Source organism: Doryrhamphus excisus, chromosome 6 (assembly GCF_030265055.1).
Source record: "Doryrhamphus excisus isolate RoL2022-K1 chromosome 6, RoL_Dexc_1.0, whole genome shotgun sequence".
Classification (NCBI taxonomy): Eukaryota; Metazoa; Chordata; class Actinopteri; order Syngnathiformes; family Syngnathidae; genus Doryrhamphus; species Doryrhamphus excisus.
The window spans coordinates 9,544,589-9,561,889 of record NC_080471.1 but is presented as its reverse complement, the minus strand read 5'-3'; the positions used below and the strand labels follow the sequence as shown (position 1 = coordinate 9,561,889).

Genomic DNA, 17,301 nt, shown 5'->3' with positions numbered 1-17,301 from the left:
ATTTGATACTTTTATTGATTTTTTTTTTTTTACAAAAAATCTCTGACAAATTTTATGTAATAGGGCAAAAGCAAGCTAATACTAGCCTACTACTACTAGTAGTAGTACTTCTACTACTAGTAGTAGTAGTAGTAGTAATAATCAGAAGAAGAATAATGATGATAGTAATAATAATGGGCTAATTAATAATATAATAATGATTATTATATAATTGATCACTGTTCACTGGACAGAATGGTTGCACAGCTTGAGCAGCGGTTTTGCAGTGTAGATTGTGTGTACTTGTGGGAATTTAAAGGTGGCCTAAAACAATTGAGTATCTCTACTAAATCTGTCCAAAAGTGGGAATGTTCGTTATTTGTTTTTTTGAATTTTCATTATTTTTTGGGATTTTTTTAATGTCTACTACATTCATTCATATCCTGTGCATCTCCAGGGGGCTAAGCCCCCCCCCCGTCCTCAGAACCTAGTGACGCCCCTGATAGGAACCACTGATGTAGGGCAAACATAAAACAAAAAATCTTGATTTCGATTCTGCGGTGGCCAACAGGGTCAAACATGCAGCAACTTCCTAACACAGGAATGATCCATGGGAAAAACACATGAACGCCATAAAACCAATCTTCTCTCTCTTTCGGCCTTTCCCTTCAGAGGTTGCCACATCAAATCAATTGTCTCCATCCACACCATAAAACCAATGCAATGCTGCATCCCCGTGCGGGCATTTGTTTTCTTCAAGTACTCCGGTTTCCTCCCACATTCCAAAAACATGCTAGGTTAATTGGCGACTCCAAATTGTCCATAGGTATGAATGTGAGTGTGAACGGTTGTTTGTCTGTATGTGCCCTGTGATTGGCTGGCGACCAGTCCAGGGCGTACCCCACCTCTCCCCCGAAGACACCTGGGATAGGCGTACCCACGACCCTACCGAGGATAAGCGGTATAGAAAATAACTGGATGAATGGATAAAAATGCTGCAATCACATAAACGGTGTAGGTTGAAAAACAAATGCTCAGAAAATGTTTTCCAAATGCCAAAAACACACATACAAAAGATGCATGAAGAGAAACTCTGGAAGTTCACAGAACAAAATGCAAGTTCGCCAGCTATCGGAGGGCCAGACCTGAGAGATAGCCATCTTGACAGACTTAAGATGTACTATTTTAAGTATTTAACAAAGACAAATATGACTTTTCATTTCCATTTCTTCTGGGCATTGCACTGTTGTCTGTCTTTAAGATGCACTCACATAGAGGCCGCAGGTGAGAATTGGCACCCATGTTTCAGTCAGTCTACCCCAGAGTCGCTGTTGCCACAGATGTAGATTACCACCACCAGTGTGTGACTGAGGAGTGAATGGATAATGGCTTGACTTCACTGTGATGTGTTTTGGGTACCTGTGAAAAGGCATTATCCATCCAGCCATTCTTTTTCTATACCGCTTATTCTCACGATGGTCGCGGGGGTATGCTGGAACCTATCCCAGCTGACTTTGTGCGAGAGGCGGGGTACACCCCGGACTGGTCGAAAAGGCACTATATAAAATCAATTATTGTTGTTGTTATTGCTATTATTACTCATCAGGAAAAAGCAGCAAGATGAAAGTAGAAGCATGTGAAAGTAGCCAAGTGGCCAAATGCGATTAAGCGTAAAACTGATATAATTTACAGTACTATAGAATCTCTAATATTATTTCCTTGTTCCTTTCCATGCAGGCATCACCAGGAAGAATCCCCGCACTCCCTTGTCAGATCTTCACGGCGCCAACACCTTGAATGAGAAAGCCAGCTGGTGCGTCCCCAAAAGTCTAAACATAAATAATTTCCCTTTCTAAGAAGCAACAATCTCTTGTATAATAAATCGCAAAGTAGTTAGTTGCAGGTGTGCAAAAAAAATCCCATTGGCCATTTAGCATTCCCTTCCATCAGCAAATAAAAAGCTTGAATTGGACATTGAGAGCAGACGTAATGTTCCTTCTCTGCAGGGATGGCTTCAACGGTCGCAGTCCGAGATCGGGTCGCCTGCCCTCAGCAGCAAGTCCCACCTTGGGAGAGGACGGCATCTTTGTCAACTCGTCCAACAGCAAACTTCTGGAGCGAGCTCAGGGCATTTTACTGTGAGTCACCTGGAGAACAGCACCACCACTTTTTATGCATTTTAAAAATACACATACTATCGCATTGTTCTTGTATTCTTTTATTTGTCTACAATGTTAATCTACATAATATCAAACTTTTTATGATTCTTATATGTCACGTGAAAGTGACACCATACACCAAAGGTTTTAGTGCATCTGTAGTGAATAAAGGCCAAACATTATTTTGTTATTAAGTTGTTATGAAAATTTAATCAACTCTGTCACATATTATCCCATTAAGGGTTAAAAAAAAAAATTGGAATGTGGTCCTGCATATGGAGACAATTTCAACTGAAAATGGAAAAGTTGTGTTGAAATGATTGTATCAAGTAGGGCTGCACAGAAAGTAAACAAACATTGCAATCTTGATTCACACTAACTTGTGATATCATTTCTGAATATCCATGATTTCAAAATGGGTTTTACATAACAAGCTTCATTACAAACAAACAAAGTCATGCTTCGGCCGCACTCTCCCGATCCTCCAGTAAGCCTCGCCAGCTAAGGCGAATTGGCTGTCATTCATCAGCTTGTGGTAGATTCATGTAATTACTTTTTTTTACTTTCTATTGGGCATGATTGTATTGTGGAGTAAGTGGAGTAGTATTTTCAGGCTTTTTATTCATTAGAAATACGTTATCAAGTGGCCCTTCAGGACCTCCCATGAAGAACATCAAAAAGGCCATTGGAAGCTTTTTTAATGCAGAACAAGTCAACAAGTAGTGTAATAATAGCAGGTTAATTGGAAACCCTAAATTGTCCATAGCTATGATTGGGAATGTGAATGGTTGTCTCTTTATATGTGCCCTGCAATTGGCTGGCAACCAGTCTAGCCTGAAGTCGGCTACGCTGGAGCCTATACCACGAAAAGTTGTGTGCTGCAGTGAAATAAATCCAAGCCTAAACGGCCCGCACCACAGAGCCACATTTGTCAAAATTGTGGTCCAGTTGTGGGGGTGGCTGGAGAGTTACCAAGGGTGGCCACGGCCACTCCTGGCCACCCCGTACCGCCATCGCTTTTTGCAGGCACTCATAAAAATGCTTCAACCCTAGAATATGATCTGCATTAAAATATAATTCTGATTATAATATACTTAATTTGGAAAAGTTGCATTGGGTATCTGGTAAGAAAATGATGATTCATATCTTTTAGGAGAAACAAAAACTGCAAGCTGAAGCCCACCCTGCCCAAGGTAGGATGACATCAGCACGATCCTGTCTTTAAAGATGACGCTGTGCAAATTATATTAAACCGTTTTCTTTTTTTTTTATTATTGGTAGCACTTGTTAGATGTGAAGTCTCTGCGCCACCTGAGCAGCGTGACGCTCCACGACCGCATCACAAAATCGCTGCTTCACCTGCACAAGAAGAAGAAACCGCCCAGCATCAGTGCACAGTTTCAGGTCAATGAGTGGATCTTTGGGGCCCCCTGCTGGAAGCCTCTGGCAATTTATTTTAATACACTAAACATTTCCACTGTGTGTGCATGTGCAGGCTTCTCTCAATAAACTAATGGAGACTCTCAATCAATCGGAGCCGTACTTTGTTAAGTGCATTCGCTCCAATGCTGAGAAGGTAAAAACTCTTATTTGCTGCGACCTCATTTTTATTCTTGACTTTTATACTTTCTGTAGCAATTAAACAAAAAAAATGCTTTATGTCTCTGTTTTTGTCAGCTGCCGTTACGTTTTAATGACAGCTTGGTACTCAGACAGCTTCGCTACACAGGCATGCTGGAAACTGTCCGTATCAGACAATCAGGATACAGCATCAAGTACACCTTTCAGGTAAGTTCTGCCTGGGTCTTTGCTCATGACCACTCCTAAGACTTACTTGGTTTTGTTTGGTTATGACTTGTTTTGTTTGCACGGCGGTCAAGTGGTTAGCGTGCAGACCTCACAGCTAGGAGACCAGGGTTCAATTCCACCTTCGGTCATCTCTGTGTGGAGTTTGCATGTTCGCCCTGTGCATGCGTTTTCCTCCCACATTCCAAAAACATGCTAGGTTAATTGGCGATTTCAAATTGTCCATAGGTATGAATGTGAGTGTGAATGGTTGTTTGTCTATATGTGCCCTGTGATTGGCTGGCGACCAGTCCAGGGTGTACCCCGCCTCTATCCCAAAGACAGCTGGGATAGGCTCCAGTGACCCTCGTGAGGAAAAAGCGGTAGAAAATGAATGAATGAATGTATGGGTTTTTGATAGGTAGGATGATAAACTTGAGTTTAATGTTATAGAAATGTCAAAAACTGCCATTTATACTTTGGGTGAGTTCACACTTGTCATTTTTGATCCGGTTAAAATTATGTTTCGTCTGTTTGTTCTGCAAGTATGATTGTTTGGTCCATCGAACACAGGACACGCTCAAGACAGCTTCAACGTGCCTTCACACCAAATAATTTTTTTTAAAGACACTTTGTGGTCGCTTTAGTGTGGTTCATGTAGCGTTCACACTAGTTCACACTTTTGTCAGTGAAATCAAATAATGCTTTGAGTTTGGCATTGTGCATACTTGTAGTCCATACCAGAATGCCAGACGACAAGCGTGAACGCACCCTTATCTCAAACAATAATTCAACATCTTATCAGATACCATTTCTGCTTCTTTCCAGGATTTTGTTCGCCACTTTCATGTGCTGCTGCCACGAGGCACCAGTTCCACCAAATCAGGCATCAGGGAGTTCTTCAGGCAGATCCACCTCCTGCCCGCTGGGTACCAAGTAGGCAACACAACGGTATGCAGCCTCTGCTAACTCCTTATTGTGTCGTTTTCTATTCTATCTATTCAACCTTCTATCAACTGGTCCAGGTGTTCCTGCGGGAGGCGGAGCGTCAGCGTCTTCAGACCCTCCTCCACCAGGAAGTGCTGCGACGTATTGTCACGTTGCAGCGCCGCTTCAGGGCGGTTTTGGAGAGGAAGCACTTTGTCAGATTGAGAGTGGCTGCTTGCGTCATCCAGGTGAGCATTTGATAAGAAAATGATGTATGTTGGCAGAAGAAGAAAATATATTAAGGATAAATGAATACATAAATATATACAGGAGTAAACATTTTGACAGAAATGCACAATTCCTAAATAAATGGTGGATATAGATTGAGCAGTTATGAAGGAAAGAAAAGGAAGCCAAGGGTGTTTAAAATACTCTAACCCTAAATGAGCAAGATGGGGCCTTCCTAGGTCTTCAAAACGCCAGAGACACAAGCCACATATTCTGGTGATTTCGGTACTTTTGGTTCATTCTTGTTTCCTGTTCCGCAGCGATGGTGGCGCCGCTGCCTTCTCAGGCAGTCCGCTATAGACCTGAGGTTGGAGGAGCAAGCGGTCGTATGTCTACAGGCGGCCTGGAGGTGCTGCAGGCAGCGCCGGAGGTTCTTGCGGTGCAGGCATTCGGCGGTTGTGATTCAGCGGAGCTGGAGGATTTGCTGCCATCGAAAGACCATGGCCGTCATCACGGTCCAGGCGGCATGGAGGGGATTCATGGCGAGGAGACGCTACTGTGCGGTACACAGGACTGTGACGCAGCTGCAGGTGGTGGCAAGGGGATACCTGGCCCGGCTCAGGTACGGAGAGCGAAGATGGTATGATGTCAAGTGGAAGTTAAGTGCGTAATCATCTCTCTCATATTTAGGTTCCACGAACTGAAGCAGCAGCTTCAAGCCTCCATCATTCATGACCTCACCACATCGGAACAGGAAAGAGAGCAGAACCTCTCAGGACCTGCTGAATGTTCTGCTGTGGTTGGGGTCGATGTTGCCAAGGATGTTGACTCTGATTCAAGTTGGTGTGTCGATGAAGCAAGTCTCAAGACCCGATCCAAGAGAGAAAGCAGGCGGATGAGAGAACTGGAGCAGGCTCAGTTCAGCTTGGAACTTCTCAAAGTCCGCGCCACCAGCGTAGGAACGCCTCCTCAAGAAGAGGCGAGATCAGACAGCAATGACTGTTCTGTAGAGGACCATCACAGACCTTCCCCTCTTGAGTGTCTTACTACTCATGACAGCTTTAGGCAGCTGACTGTTGAGAATATGGAGACAGGGGGTTCTGGAAGCGTTGTACTTGAGGAACGTTCCTCGATGCTCGATAGTCAAGAGCCAGTGAGAGATTCAAACCATAACGAAAAGCCCATGGTGGAGTCACCTCACAGGACAGAAGCTCCAAGAGCAACTTTTTACATCGCTTCTGATCGAAGTCCAGTTCGAGAAGCAAAATTTGAAAGCTCCAGTAAATCTTACAAGGAGAGAAGGGAGTCTGCATCTAGAAGACCTGTTGTGGTCTTGATCAGTATGCAAAAAGAGAGCCCTGTAGAAGAAGGAGTACCCCAAACTCCAGAAAGCGGTTCTCAACTTGGGGGTACACCACTAATTTCAGGTTTGGATGTAGACTCTGCGGTTGAACCACCTCAGTCTTCAAGGACTACACCGTCCAAGAGGGGCAGCTTTGAAGAAGGGAAGTCTTCAACCCCTCGTGAAGCAAGTCCAGAAATACCTGGTCTATGCTCTAAAGAGGTGGACATTAACATCATTCTGGAGACAAATCCCAGTCTCGCTCCAGTTCTCCCAAGTCAACAAGAAAGGAATGCAGGAGCATGTGGGCAGGGGGGTCCGAGCCCAGTCCTGGACACCAAACCACCCAAAGCCCAAAAGAAGAGTTCGGCTCAGACTGTCATCGTAAACATGACAGAGAAACCAACAACCACCATGTTCTCACCACCCAGACGCAAGCTGCCCTTTTCCAAGTAAGTCGAAACCACCAGGACTAAACCCGGTCTTATTTTATGAAGGTTAACACACAATAGAAGGTTTTAATTAAGCGTTTCCTCCAGGTCAGACAAGGATTTGGTCAACCAGGAAAGATCCTTGTCCATGTTCAGAGATGATTCCCAGTCTGCTGGATCCAGAACCAGAGAGGTAAATCTCTTTCACTCAAGAAACGCAACAGCGCCAGAGCTGACTTTGGTTCTTTCACACAGAACCCAGCAAAGCTAGAGTCTTAGCCGTGTCTGTACACTTTCAAACAGCAACCTCCTGCAGTCAGATCATTAGAGGTGTGGCAATGTCAGCGCCATTGTTTGACTGAATGGAATATTTTCATTGGCTAGTTCACTGTCTGTTTGAACTGACTTGAACTTATCAAATAAGGTTCCAGTGCTAAGAAGATGAGCTTAGGCTTGCAGCAGTTCTCTGGATCCGCATTTAGAGTTGAGGTCTTATGTTCCTGTGGTTGCTCGGCAGCAGGTGGGCCGCCCGGGCCCCAAAAAGAAAGCGCGCATGTCCCGGACGCGCTCCGACTTCCTCACGCGCTGTAACTCTGAGGGAGCAACCCAGTCAGACGACGACGACCACGATGAATACTACATCCCCGCCCATTCCCGCACGCTGCCCCCCTGCCTGTCCCCCTCACGCGCCCACACCCCAGAGGTGGACTATCACAGTGACTCAGAGACGGTAAATGGCCGCAGGTCCTGCTGTGGTCCTGAGCCGTTTTCCACCACTTCTGCCAACTTCTCAGTCATGTCGCTGGAAGTGGAGCCTTTTTAATTTTAACTCCACTATCCTCACTCCTACTCCACCAACACTCTGCTTGTAAACGGACTCTAACCACGGTGAGGGTGCGGTGAATTGCTGCACATTTTCTCTGCGCACCCTCAGGAAACATATTTAACACGATGCGTTTGCTGACGTTTTGCTCCTGCATGCTGGAATGGTCCAAGTTTGAAACTAACCACACTTTAAAGCAGGAGCTTCACTTCCTGTATTCCTTCTTTGTGACTAATTCAACATCCAATACAAAGACTGCAGCATGACAAGAGACTATTCAATCTGTTCTTATTTGAATGTTTTAACTACAGTTGTCAGAGGCATGTTAGAAGAAGAACGCCGTCAACCAACAGTTTATCGATTATGGACTATAACTGTTCTTCTTGTCTCATCAGGATTCCCACAAAGATCAAAAGAAGATCCATAAAACATTGTCATCAGGAGACCTAGGCAAAGTGGAAGTTCTTAGGAAAACCTCCAGTCAGGATGGAAGGTGTGCAAGTTATATTCCAAATACAGTGAACACTGAAAACTATCGATATTCTGTAATGCAATACTACAGTAAACCTCGGATATATCGGAAATTCGCTCACAACGGACAGATAAAAAAAGAACCGATTTTTCTGTGATGCATTTCCAATAAAAATTCATTGCATATATCGGATTTTTTATAACGGATTTCGCCTATTTGGGACAAAATCTCCATTCCTGTTCCAATGCATTTCCATTAAATTTCCCTCGCATATATCGGATGGCCGCATCGTGGCGCTCCGATTTGCAGCGTTTGCGTTGCCTGCGCGTCCAGGTACATTGGAAACATAGTCAAGGAAGTGCCTTTTTATAACGGATAAAATCCGATTTACGCATATACCGGATATAAATCCGATATATGCGTAAAACGGACATTTTCCGGTATACGCATATAACAGATTTCGCTTATATCGGACAAAACCAGTGGGAACAATTGAATCCGATATATCCGAGGTTTACTGTAATAATTCACTGCAACTTGGAGAGGCATTTAGCTGTTGTTTAGATTACTTTTCTGTCACGTAAATCTTATTTTATTTTGATCTTCAGCAGGATGAGAGGGAAGATGCGATTCTGGAGTAAAACAAAACACAGCGAGAAAAAAGTCTTCCTGGAGAAGCCGACCAGCAGTAGCGAGGCCACAGAGACACATGGTGAGAGATGTCCTACTTATGTTATGTTCTGCATATGTTTTTAAGTTTTGCTGTGATGACCACATTACATGTTTTTTGCGGGACTACCAGTGTTTAATACAGGGGTCTCAAACACGCGGCCCTCGGGCCAAATGTGACACTAGTTTGAGGCCCCCGCCTTGATATGAAAGTTTAATATTAGTGCGGCCCGCGCAAGTTTGATACGGATGCTGTATGGTATCATGTACCCAGAAAAAAATATTACGTTTGATTAATGTTCATGTTAAAGGTTAAATAACTGTTAATAGTTATCCTCCCTATCCGTGTGGAAGTGGTAAGTTTTTGGTTTTTTTAAGTTTAAAGGAAATAACTTGGAGGCTACCGTTTAGGTCGCTAGCTCTCTAGTTTGCGAGTTAGCATGTGTCTCAAGACCCTGCAGTTGCGCAATATGTTGTAAATAAAAAAAGTATAAATGTGACTATAGTCGTGTTTTGTCATGTCTACAGGGCTCTAATAATGCTTTGTTCATTTTAATCTTAAAAAAAATATTTGTCTACCCACCAACTATATGTGGTTTCTTAAGTTTTTATTATTTGCTGTTTTATTATTATTATTATTATTACATTTATTTATTACTGATTGATTGATTTTCTTTATTCTTGATTTGTTTATTTATTTTTCATCTTATTTTGTGTAGAAAAATCAAAATTAAGATATTTGAGAACAGTGGAATGTTTTATCAGAGCTTTTATTGTAGAAAATCGAGAGAGAAAAGAGAGAGAGAGAAAAGTGGAAATTGCATAAAAGGTCCCTTTACGTTCTCCCTGGGTTCTGCTTATGTTCTTATTGTGTTGTTATTTGCTATGTTCTTTTTATGTTGTGCTTATACTCTTGTGTTCTTTTTGTATTGTGCTTGTGTTTTGCATATGTTCTGCTTCACAAGCTGCATCAAGACCACGGGACACCCTGCTGATATTTTAAATTAGGCCTTTGTGATTTATGTCGCTGGATTAGAGAACAGAATTTCTGTTGTCAACCAAACTTCCTGCCCCCAAAAGGCCACAAAATGTTACTTGATTTGCATGATTGCCACTATTGAATGTATTTCTCTGTTTCTGTGCGTCAGAGGGCCAGTCTCCACCTCACAGTCCAGATCCAGAGGCCATTCCGCAGGGGGGTGTGCGTGACAGTAAGGAGAACAAGGAACCGTCTCCCAAGATGAAACGACGGCGCAGTGTGAAGATCAGCAGCATCGCTCTGGAACCCGCTCAGTGGCAGAACGATGCACTGCATATCCTCACGTCCGCCCACGACTATCGCACCATGAATGACTTCCTTTTGAAGAAGGTCACAATGATATGTTTGTAAAATCATTACCATTAATGTTCTTGTCATTTGCAGCTGGACAACTGCTTTATACTATCTAATATTGTAATATTTTTGAATGTATATTAAAACTTTACTTCTTTGAATTAGTCATTATTTTAAGCATGGACCTTTCTGTGAAGCTGTTGACCGGAAACCTACTACTCCCTGCAGATCGCTGACCTGGAGAGTGAAAACGGTAAGAAGGACACCATGGTGGACGTGGTCTTCAAGAAAGCGCTCAAGGAGTTCAGGATCAACATCTTCAACTCCTACTCCACCGCTCTAGCTGTGAGTCCTCCATTTGTTCAGCTGTCTAGCCCAGACATGTAACAAGACCACGGTGATGTCGTCTTGAAAAAAAAAAACACTCATCTCGTTCAAACCATCCAGATGGACGACGGGAAGAGTATTCGTTACAAGGACCTCTATGCTCTGTTTGAGCACATCCTGGAAAAGACGATGCGACTGGAGCAGCGTGACTGGAGTGAGTCACCCGTGAAGGTGTGGGTGAACACCTTCAAAGTCTTCCTGGATGAGTTCATGACCGAGTACAAGCCCATGGAGGGAACCATCGGCAGGGTAAGAAGCTCAACAGCTGAATGAACTAATGTATCATATAATAGTGTCGTTATTCATTTGTACTGTACACTTGTTCCAGAGATGCTATTATTACCCACTAGCCTTTCCGATGTGGTTTTACTTATTACTGAAGTCTGTTTTTTTCCAGGCTGCCAAGAGAGAGCGAAAAAAGTCTCGCAAGAAGGAAACTGACATTGTAAGATAAGACAACTGGAATTATTGTAACTCATTTCAGGTGTAATTTGATTCCCTCTGTGCTGCCCCCTGCAGGTGGAGGAGCATCATGGGCACATATTCAAGTCGACCCAGTATAGCATCCCGACCTACTGCGAGTACTGCTCCTCCCTCATCTGGATGATGGACCGGGCTTGTGTCTGCAAATGTGAGTGCCAAAGCTGAGATTTAAATTATACTTGGACCTCTAAAGTCAAACACCGCTGAGGGATGCAGGTCCACCTCCACTTTTTAGATTTAGACTCCTTTTTCACTTGGAAATATCCGCTTCATTGTGAAACATTTACTCTCAGAAAAGCTTTATTGCTGTACAGGTAATGTTTTCATACATGTTTAATAATAATGCCAATACAATCAAATAAAGCTAGGATACAGGTGTAACGTAACAGGAAGTGGAGAGAGTGTCAATGCTAACATTCATTCATTCATTTTCTACCGCTTTTTCCTCACAAGTGTCGCGGGGGTGCTGGAGCCTATCCCAGCTGTGTTTGGGCGAGAGGCGGGGTACACCCTGGACTGGTGGCCAGCCAATCACAGGGCACATATAGACAAACAACCATTCACACTCACATTCATACCTATGGACAATTTGGAATTGCCAATTAACCTAGCATGTTTTTGGAATGTGCAAACTCCACACAGAGATGGCCGAGGGTGGATTTGAACCCTGGTCTCCTAGCTGTGAGGTCTGCGCGCTAACCACTCGACCGCCGTGCTTATTGTCACTTTAGTTGTATTGTGTTGAGCTACGCTACCGTTACAGACTTCCACTTCCTGTTCTGTGGTTATCAGCACACTTTTTCCAATTTGTCACAACTGGTCCACACTTGAAGACATTCCCAGAAAAACACATCAAGGCAAAGAAAAAGCAAAACACTTCACATCCTTCTCTCACAATGTTTCATGTGATCTTGGGCTTTACAGTTGCCACCTCTCACTATAATGTGTGTATGTTGTAGTGTGCCGGTACGCCTGCCACAGGAAGTGCTGCTCCAAGATGGCCACCAACTGTAGTAAAAAGGTACATGCCTGTGTGACAACACCACAATTAGCCGTGCAACTTTTGCAGGCCGTAACGCTTTTGTTGTGTTTCTCAACAAGTATGATCCAGAGCTGTCGCCTCGTCAGTTCGGCGTGGAGCTTTCGAGGCTGACTAGCGAAGAGCGTGCCGTGCCCCAATTAGTGGAGAAGCTCATCAACTACATCGAGATGCACGGCCTCTACACGGAGGGCATCTACAGGAAGTCGGGCTCCACCAATAAGATCAAAGAACTTCGTCAGGGGCTAGACACAGGTGAGCCACAAACCAGTCATCAATTTTTCATTAGGTTGTGTCAAACAAAACAACGATTTGGGATTTGTGAAGAGCCATGCAGCACAGCCACAGAAATGAGCGATGAGTGGAGCTGGCTTGTGCTTTTCTGGCTGAGGTTTCACTTCTAATTCACTGATTCTGGGAGGCCAAGCCATTTATTTAATGTAGAGCCGGTCTTGGTTGGCGTCATACTTTCAGGTAGAGTTCCCATTATGCGTGACGTCTTTGATCTGACATCAGATGTGATGGGACAATTAATACAAAAATGTACATGCTGGTTCAGACGCTTACATTAAATTGAGGTTGCTGTGATTATTTATTTCATTGAAATGTGCCTGACACTCTGAAAAACCTGCCTGGGAGGTTTTGGTGACGTGTCTGCACTGTGCGCCCATCTGCCAATTTACCACTGCGCAGGGTGCGCTTCACCTGGCCAAGAATAGACCAGGTTGGAGCTGCCGATCTTTCAGAGCATCTTTGCTGCACTGTTTTGTCGAAAAATTTTCACTGCGCCAAGCTGAAAATGTGGACACCTCCCCCGGGTGCACCACTACACGCATCTCGGCGCAGCTCAAATTACCAAACTGGCTGCACATAGTGGTCCGCTGGACAAAATTACCACTGTGTGGGGTGCGCCACGCTCCACCACCCAGCACCACTTTGCGCTGCGCTATGAAATTAGAGCCCCAAGAGTGCAACAACTGCATCGGGAGATTTTTTTTTCTACAGCCCTAGCACCAATTAAACCTATTAAACTAAACCTTGCTTTAGTTTGTACAAAGAAATACAAATAAAGTTTTCATGTCAAACAGGATGCGTTTGGGTCATGAATTGACTTTAATAACTTTGTTGTCTTTCAGATGTGGGCAGTGTGAACTTGGACGATTACAACATCCATGTCATCGCCAGTGTGCTCAAGCAGTGGCTCCGTGACCTGCCCAGCCCACTTATGACCTTTGAACTCTACAAAGAGTTCCTCAGAGCCATGGGTAAGTCAGTCACATGAATGCTTTGTTGTTCGTGAATTACATTTTTTTTTCATTTTGTTTCCAGGTCAAGCGGACAAGCGAGAGGTGATTCGAGGAGTGTATTCGGTCATCGACCAGCTGAGCCGCACGCACCTCAGCACGTTGGAGCGCCTCATCTTCCACCTGGTCAGGTGAGTCATCACCAACTTCAATTGACACCATGGTGGTTATTTGTGGTATAATGGATGCTTTCATTTACGGTGCTCGTATATTTTTGTCTCAGGATTGCACTGCAGGAAGAGACCAACAGAATGTCAGCCAATGCCCTCGCCATCGTCTTCGCTCCCTGTGTCCTTCGCTGCCCTGACACCATCGACCCCATGCAGAGTGTCCAAGACATCAGCAAGACGACGGCGTACGTCTTACCACTATTAAATCCAGCACTTTAAGAAAACTACAGATGGTCTATGTTTGGTTTCTAGGGGTGACAAAGTGACAACCTCTGCAAGTAAACTGTACTACAAAATATATAGTAATATTAGTTGTAAAAGTCAAAAGAGTAGCCATTTGTTTATCATTGAAAATTCCAGGGAAGAAAATCAAGTGTCATTCCATGCAGGCCTCACTCTGCACACGGCACACTATAACTTGGAGGTAAAAAGTAATTCCGGGGCAAAATAAACATATTTCACAAATTTCATCTGCAGATAGATTTATTACATACCTGAAGCTCCAATCCATGAGTTTTAAAGGCGTAAAGTTCCACTTAACTGTACCCGATGTGGTCCAACATGATAGAATAAAATAAAATGTCTGTGTGTTCATCAACATTGCCTTCCTCAGGTGCGTGGAGTTGATCATCAACGAGCAGATGAGCAAGTACAAAGCTCGACTTAAGGACATCAACAGTCTGGAGTTTGCAGAGAGCAAAGCTAAGAGTCGATTGACACACATCAGGAGGTCCATGGTAAGACTACCATCCCACCACAGAGGGCAGATGTCTTCTTTCTTGTCATTGACATTTTTCAGCTTCATCAAGCAGCTGGCACGGTGTTGCATTCATGCCAGGACCTCATTCTCCTTGACATTGTTCTTCATGCGCAGTACAGTCAATTTCACACGATAAAACTTGCAGTCCAACCTACACTGAGACATGAGATGCTTGTCTTGAACAGCTAATGAAGTCCAATCAGAAGCTGTAGTGATTCCACCCTCGGCCATCTCTGTGTGGAGTTTGCATGTTCTCCCCATGCATACGTCGGTTTTCTCCGGGTACTCCGGTTTCTTCCCACATTCCAAAAACATGCTAGGTTAATTGGCCACTCCAAATTGTCCATAGGTAAGAATGTGCCTATACGTGCCCTGTGATTGGCTGGTGACCAGTCCAGGGTGTACCCCGCCTCTCACCCGAAGACAGCTGGGATAGGCTCCAGCACCCCCGCAGGATAAGCGGTAGAAAATGAATGAATGAAAACACATTCGCTGCTAAGGCTTCAAAACAGGATAGTCGCATCTAATTCACAACTTCCTGAATCTACATACATATCATACATGTAAATCATTTGTAGTGTATAAATAAAAGTCATCTACATACATAAAGGTCCTCCACATGCAGCTGGATGGAACAAAAAAAGTCGAATTCTTGACAGATTTGAATGAAGTGGCAGGAAGTGGGAAAGCAGTCGGTGGATTTGTAATGTGAGCGCTCTCATTCTTGTACTTTTACACTGGCTCATGCCATCAAATGTTCTGTTGTACTTTAAAAGTATTAGCCCCCAAATGCTGGTGCAATGCTGTGTGTACTTCAATCAAGGATTTAAGAAAGCACATCAGTCCATAAAGTCAGCCAGCTTCTTCATCCTCAGTCCAGCTACAGTCTTACTTTTCCCAAACGATTCCCTAACCCAAACTTATCCTTCCCCCCACCCCCAACCCCTCCTTTCAGAAACCTGTACTAATTGCTGTTAGGTTTATGAGCATAACCCGCACTGCCATCCCGGTAGGTATGCCCCCCACCCACCACCACCTGTCGTCACCCTCAACTATCATCAGTGCTGTCCTGTCCTGCCACTCCATTCACTCGTATTGTTTGTCCCGTCCTGTTTGTACCTTTATGAACTTTTTGTTACAGTGGCCGACACACACAAAAAAACGTGTAGATGCTCCAAACACAGAAATGATCAAAACCACACACCATAAATAAAAAGCACTTCATTACCGGTACCTAAATTGGCAGCGGCTGTTCCCTCGTGCCCATTTTGTTGTCTAATAGTTATTTATTAGTTTGTTAGTAATTCGTGAATAGTTCTCCCACTATAAGGAGTAAACATACAATTCGGAAATCTACACATTGTTATGTGGGGACTTGGGCCTGCTGACCTCAAATGAAAATATAGTCAGGCGTTGGAAGGAATACTTCAAGGCACTTCTCAATCTCACTGACATACCTTTTGTAGAGGAAGCAGAGTAGGGGTGGGTTTTTTTCAGTCTCACTGGCCACAGTAAATTTTCAGGGTAACGTCTGAAGTCTCTGCAGCATAGGAATTGTGTAACGTGGTGTAAACAATAAATCGGAGTGTAAATGTGACTATAGGGGTGCTATGTTGAGAGGGCTCTAATAATGTTAAAAGATGCATTTAGAAAATTCTAAACAGGTTGTCTATATTTGAAGTATGAAAATATTTTATTTATTAACATTCAATCCGGGCGGCACGGCGGTCAAGTGGTTAGCACGCAGACCTCACAGCTAGGACACCAGGGTCCAATTCCACCCTCAGCCATCTCTGTGTGGAGTTTGCATGTTCTCCCTGTGCATGCGTGGGTTTTCTCCGGGTACTCCGGTTTCCTCCCACATTCCAAAAACATGCTAGGTTAATTGGCGACTCCAAATTGTCCATAGGTATGAATGTGAGTGTGAATGGTTGTTTGTCTATATGTGCCCTGTGATTGGCCGGCGACCAGTCCAGGGTGTACCCCGCCTCTCGCCCGAAGACAGCTGGGATAGGCTCCTGCATCCCGTTGTGAGGGAACATTCAATCCAATATCATGGAAATTTGCTTGCTCCCCCTTTGCATACATAGCACTTCAGTCATTGCAAACTAAATCTTCACAATCCAAAGACAATCCGATATCTGATTTTTATGCCAATATTGGTCAACAATGTTATCAGAAATGATACAAATTTGTTCTGTTCTGATCTGGCACTTCCCTGTTTCGTTTGTTTGATAGTGTTAATGTGTTTTTGGTTGTGGATCATTTGTGTTTGGAGCTTTTGGACATTCCTTTGTGCGCTTGTCCTAGTGGTCCACTGTACTTTTTAGTGTGTAGTGATCGCGACAACCTCCCAGTACACACATGGATAAAGCCCTCAACTAACTTTTATTATCAGGTAGCTCACTAGCTCACTAAATCCGATGAGACATTCCCAATTTTAACATTAGCTCTCAGGGCTCTCAGTGACTGTTTTCATCAATGTTTTTTAGTGTTTAGCAAGAATCAGACTTTATAGCAACTCTGACCACGCTGATGCATTTTTCTTCCCGCTAACTTGCTAACATGCAGCCTGGCTCCGCCAGACTGAAGGTAACGCTGTTCTGCAACTGTGTGAGTGTCTTCCTAACCTCCTTCGTAGTGAAGTGTTGTTCCGTGGTGGTTAGCACGTGTGTGCATTCTAAACATCTCTGTACTCCCATCAAGATCTGCTAGCAAAACCTCCAGCAAGCAATTTATCCCTCACACAGCCGCTTTTATTTTATTTGTGTGCTGTCGACTTGCAGGGCAAAAGCCGGGTTCGCCAAAGCGGCATCCACACGCAATCTCCGCCACTGAGCCCAAGGGCGCCCCCCGTGCCCGATGCAGAGATTACAGATGCAGGAGGCGAGGATTCCGCTGAGGCAGGACCGAGCGAGCAGCAGCAGCTTGCCATGCAGCAAGAGGAACGGATCCTCGCAGAACAGATCGAGAGCTTGCAAAAAGAAAAGTACGACAGACATCTTTTGGA

At 44.1% G+C, this 17,301-nt stretch overlaps 1 protein-coding gene across 6 annotated transcripts in view; it reads left to right on the top strand.

Moving 5' to 3' along the window:
- Positions 1–17,301, top strand: part of LOC131130787 (unconventional myosin-IXa-like) — an 87,894-nt gene that overhangs the window by 67,805 nt on the left and 2,788 nt on the right. For 3 of the 6 annotated variants that reach the window (XM_058074773.1, XM_058074772.1, XM_058074769.1), the window contains 26 exons: positions 1,717–1,792; positions 1,986–2,117; positions 3,292–3,331; positions 3,420–3,542; positions 3,634–3,714; positions 3,816–3,926; positions 4,752–4,874; positions 4,949–5,098; positions 5,399–5,700; positions 5,769–6,872; positions 6,960–7,044; positions 8,070–8,167; positions 8,755–8,858; positions 9,964–10,184; positions 10,377–10,493; positions 10,596–10,784; positions 10,933–10,980; positions 11,055–11,166; positions 11,978–12,039; positions 12,120–12,312; positions 13,194–13,322; positions 13,387–13,492; positions 13,585–13,716; positions 14,145–14,268; positions 16,863–16,883; positions 17,078–17,280. In XM_058074773.1, the coding sequence (XP_057930756.1) occupies positions 1,717–1,792; positions 1,986–2,117; positions 3,292–3,331; positions 3,420–3,542; positions 3,634–3,714; positions 3,816–3,926; positions 4,752–4,874; positions 4,949–5,098; positions 5,399–5,700; positions 5,769–6,872; positions 6,960–7,044; positions 8,070–8,167; positions 8,755–8,858; positions 9,964–10,184; positions 10,377–10,493; positions 10,596–10,784; positions 10,933–10,980; positions 11,055–11,166; positions 11,978–12,039; positions 12,120–12,312; positions 13,194–13,322; positions 13,387–13,492; positions 13,585–13,716; positions 14,145–14,268; positions 16,863–16,883; positions 17,078–17,280 (4,186 nt within the window). The remainder of the gene's footprint in view (positions 1–1,716; positions 1,793–1,985; positions 2,118–3,291; positions 3,332–3,419; positions 3,543–3,633; positions 3,715–3,815; positions 3,927–4,751; positions 4,875–4,948; positions 5,099–5,398; positions 5,701–5,768; positions 6,873–6,959; positions 7,045–8,069; positions 8,168–8,754; positions 8,859–9,963; positions 10,185–10,376; positions 10,494–10,595; positions 10,785–10,932; positions 10,981–11,054; positions 11,167–11,977; positions 12,040–12,119; positions 12,313–13,193; positions 13,323–13,386; positions 13,493–13,584; positions 13,717–14,144; positions 14,269–16,862; positions 16,884–17,077; positions 17,281–17,301) is intronic. The other 3 variants (XM_058074770.1, XM_058074774.1, XM_058074771.1) reach the window with 3 other exon arrangements.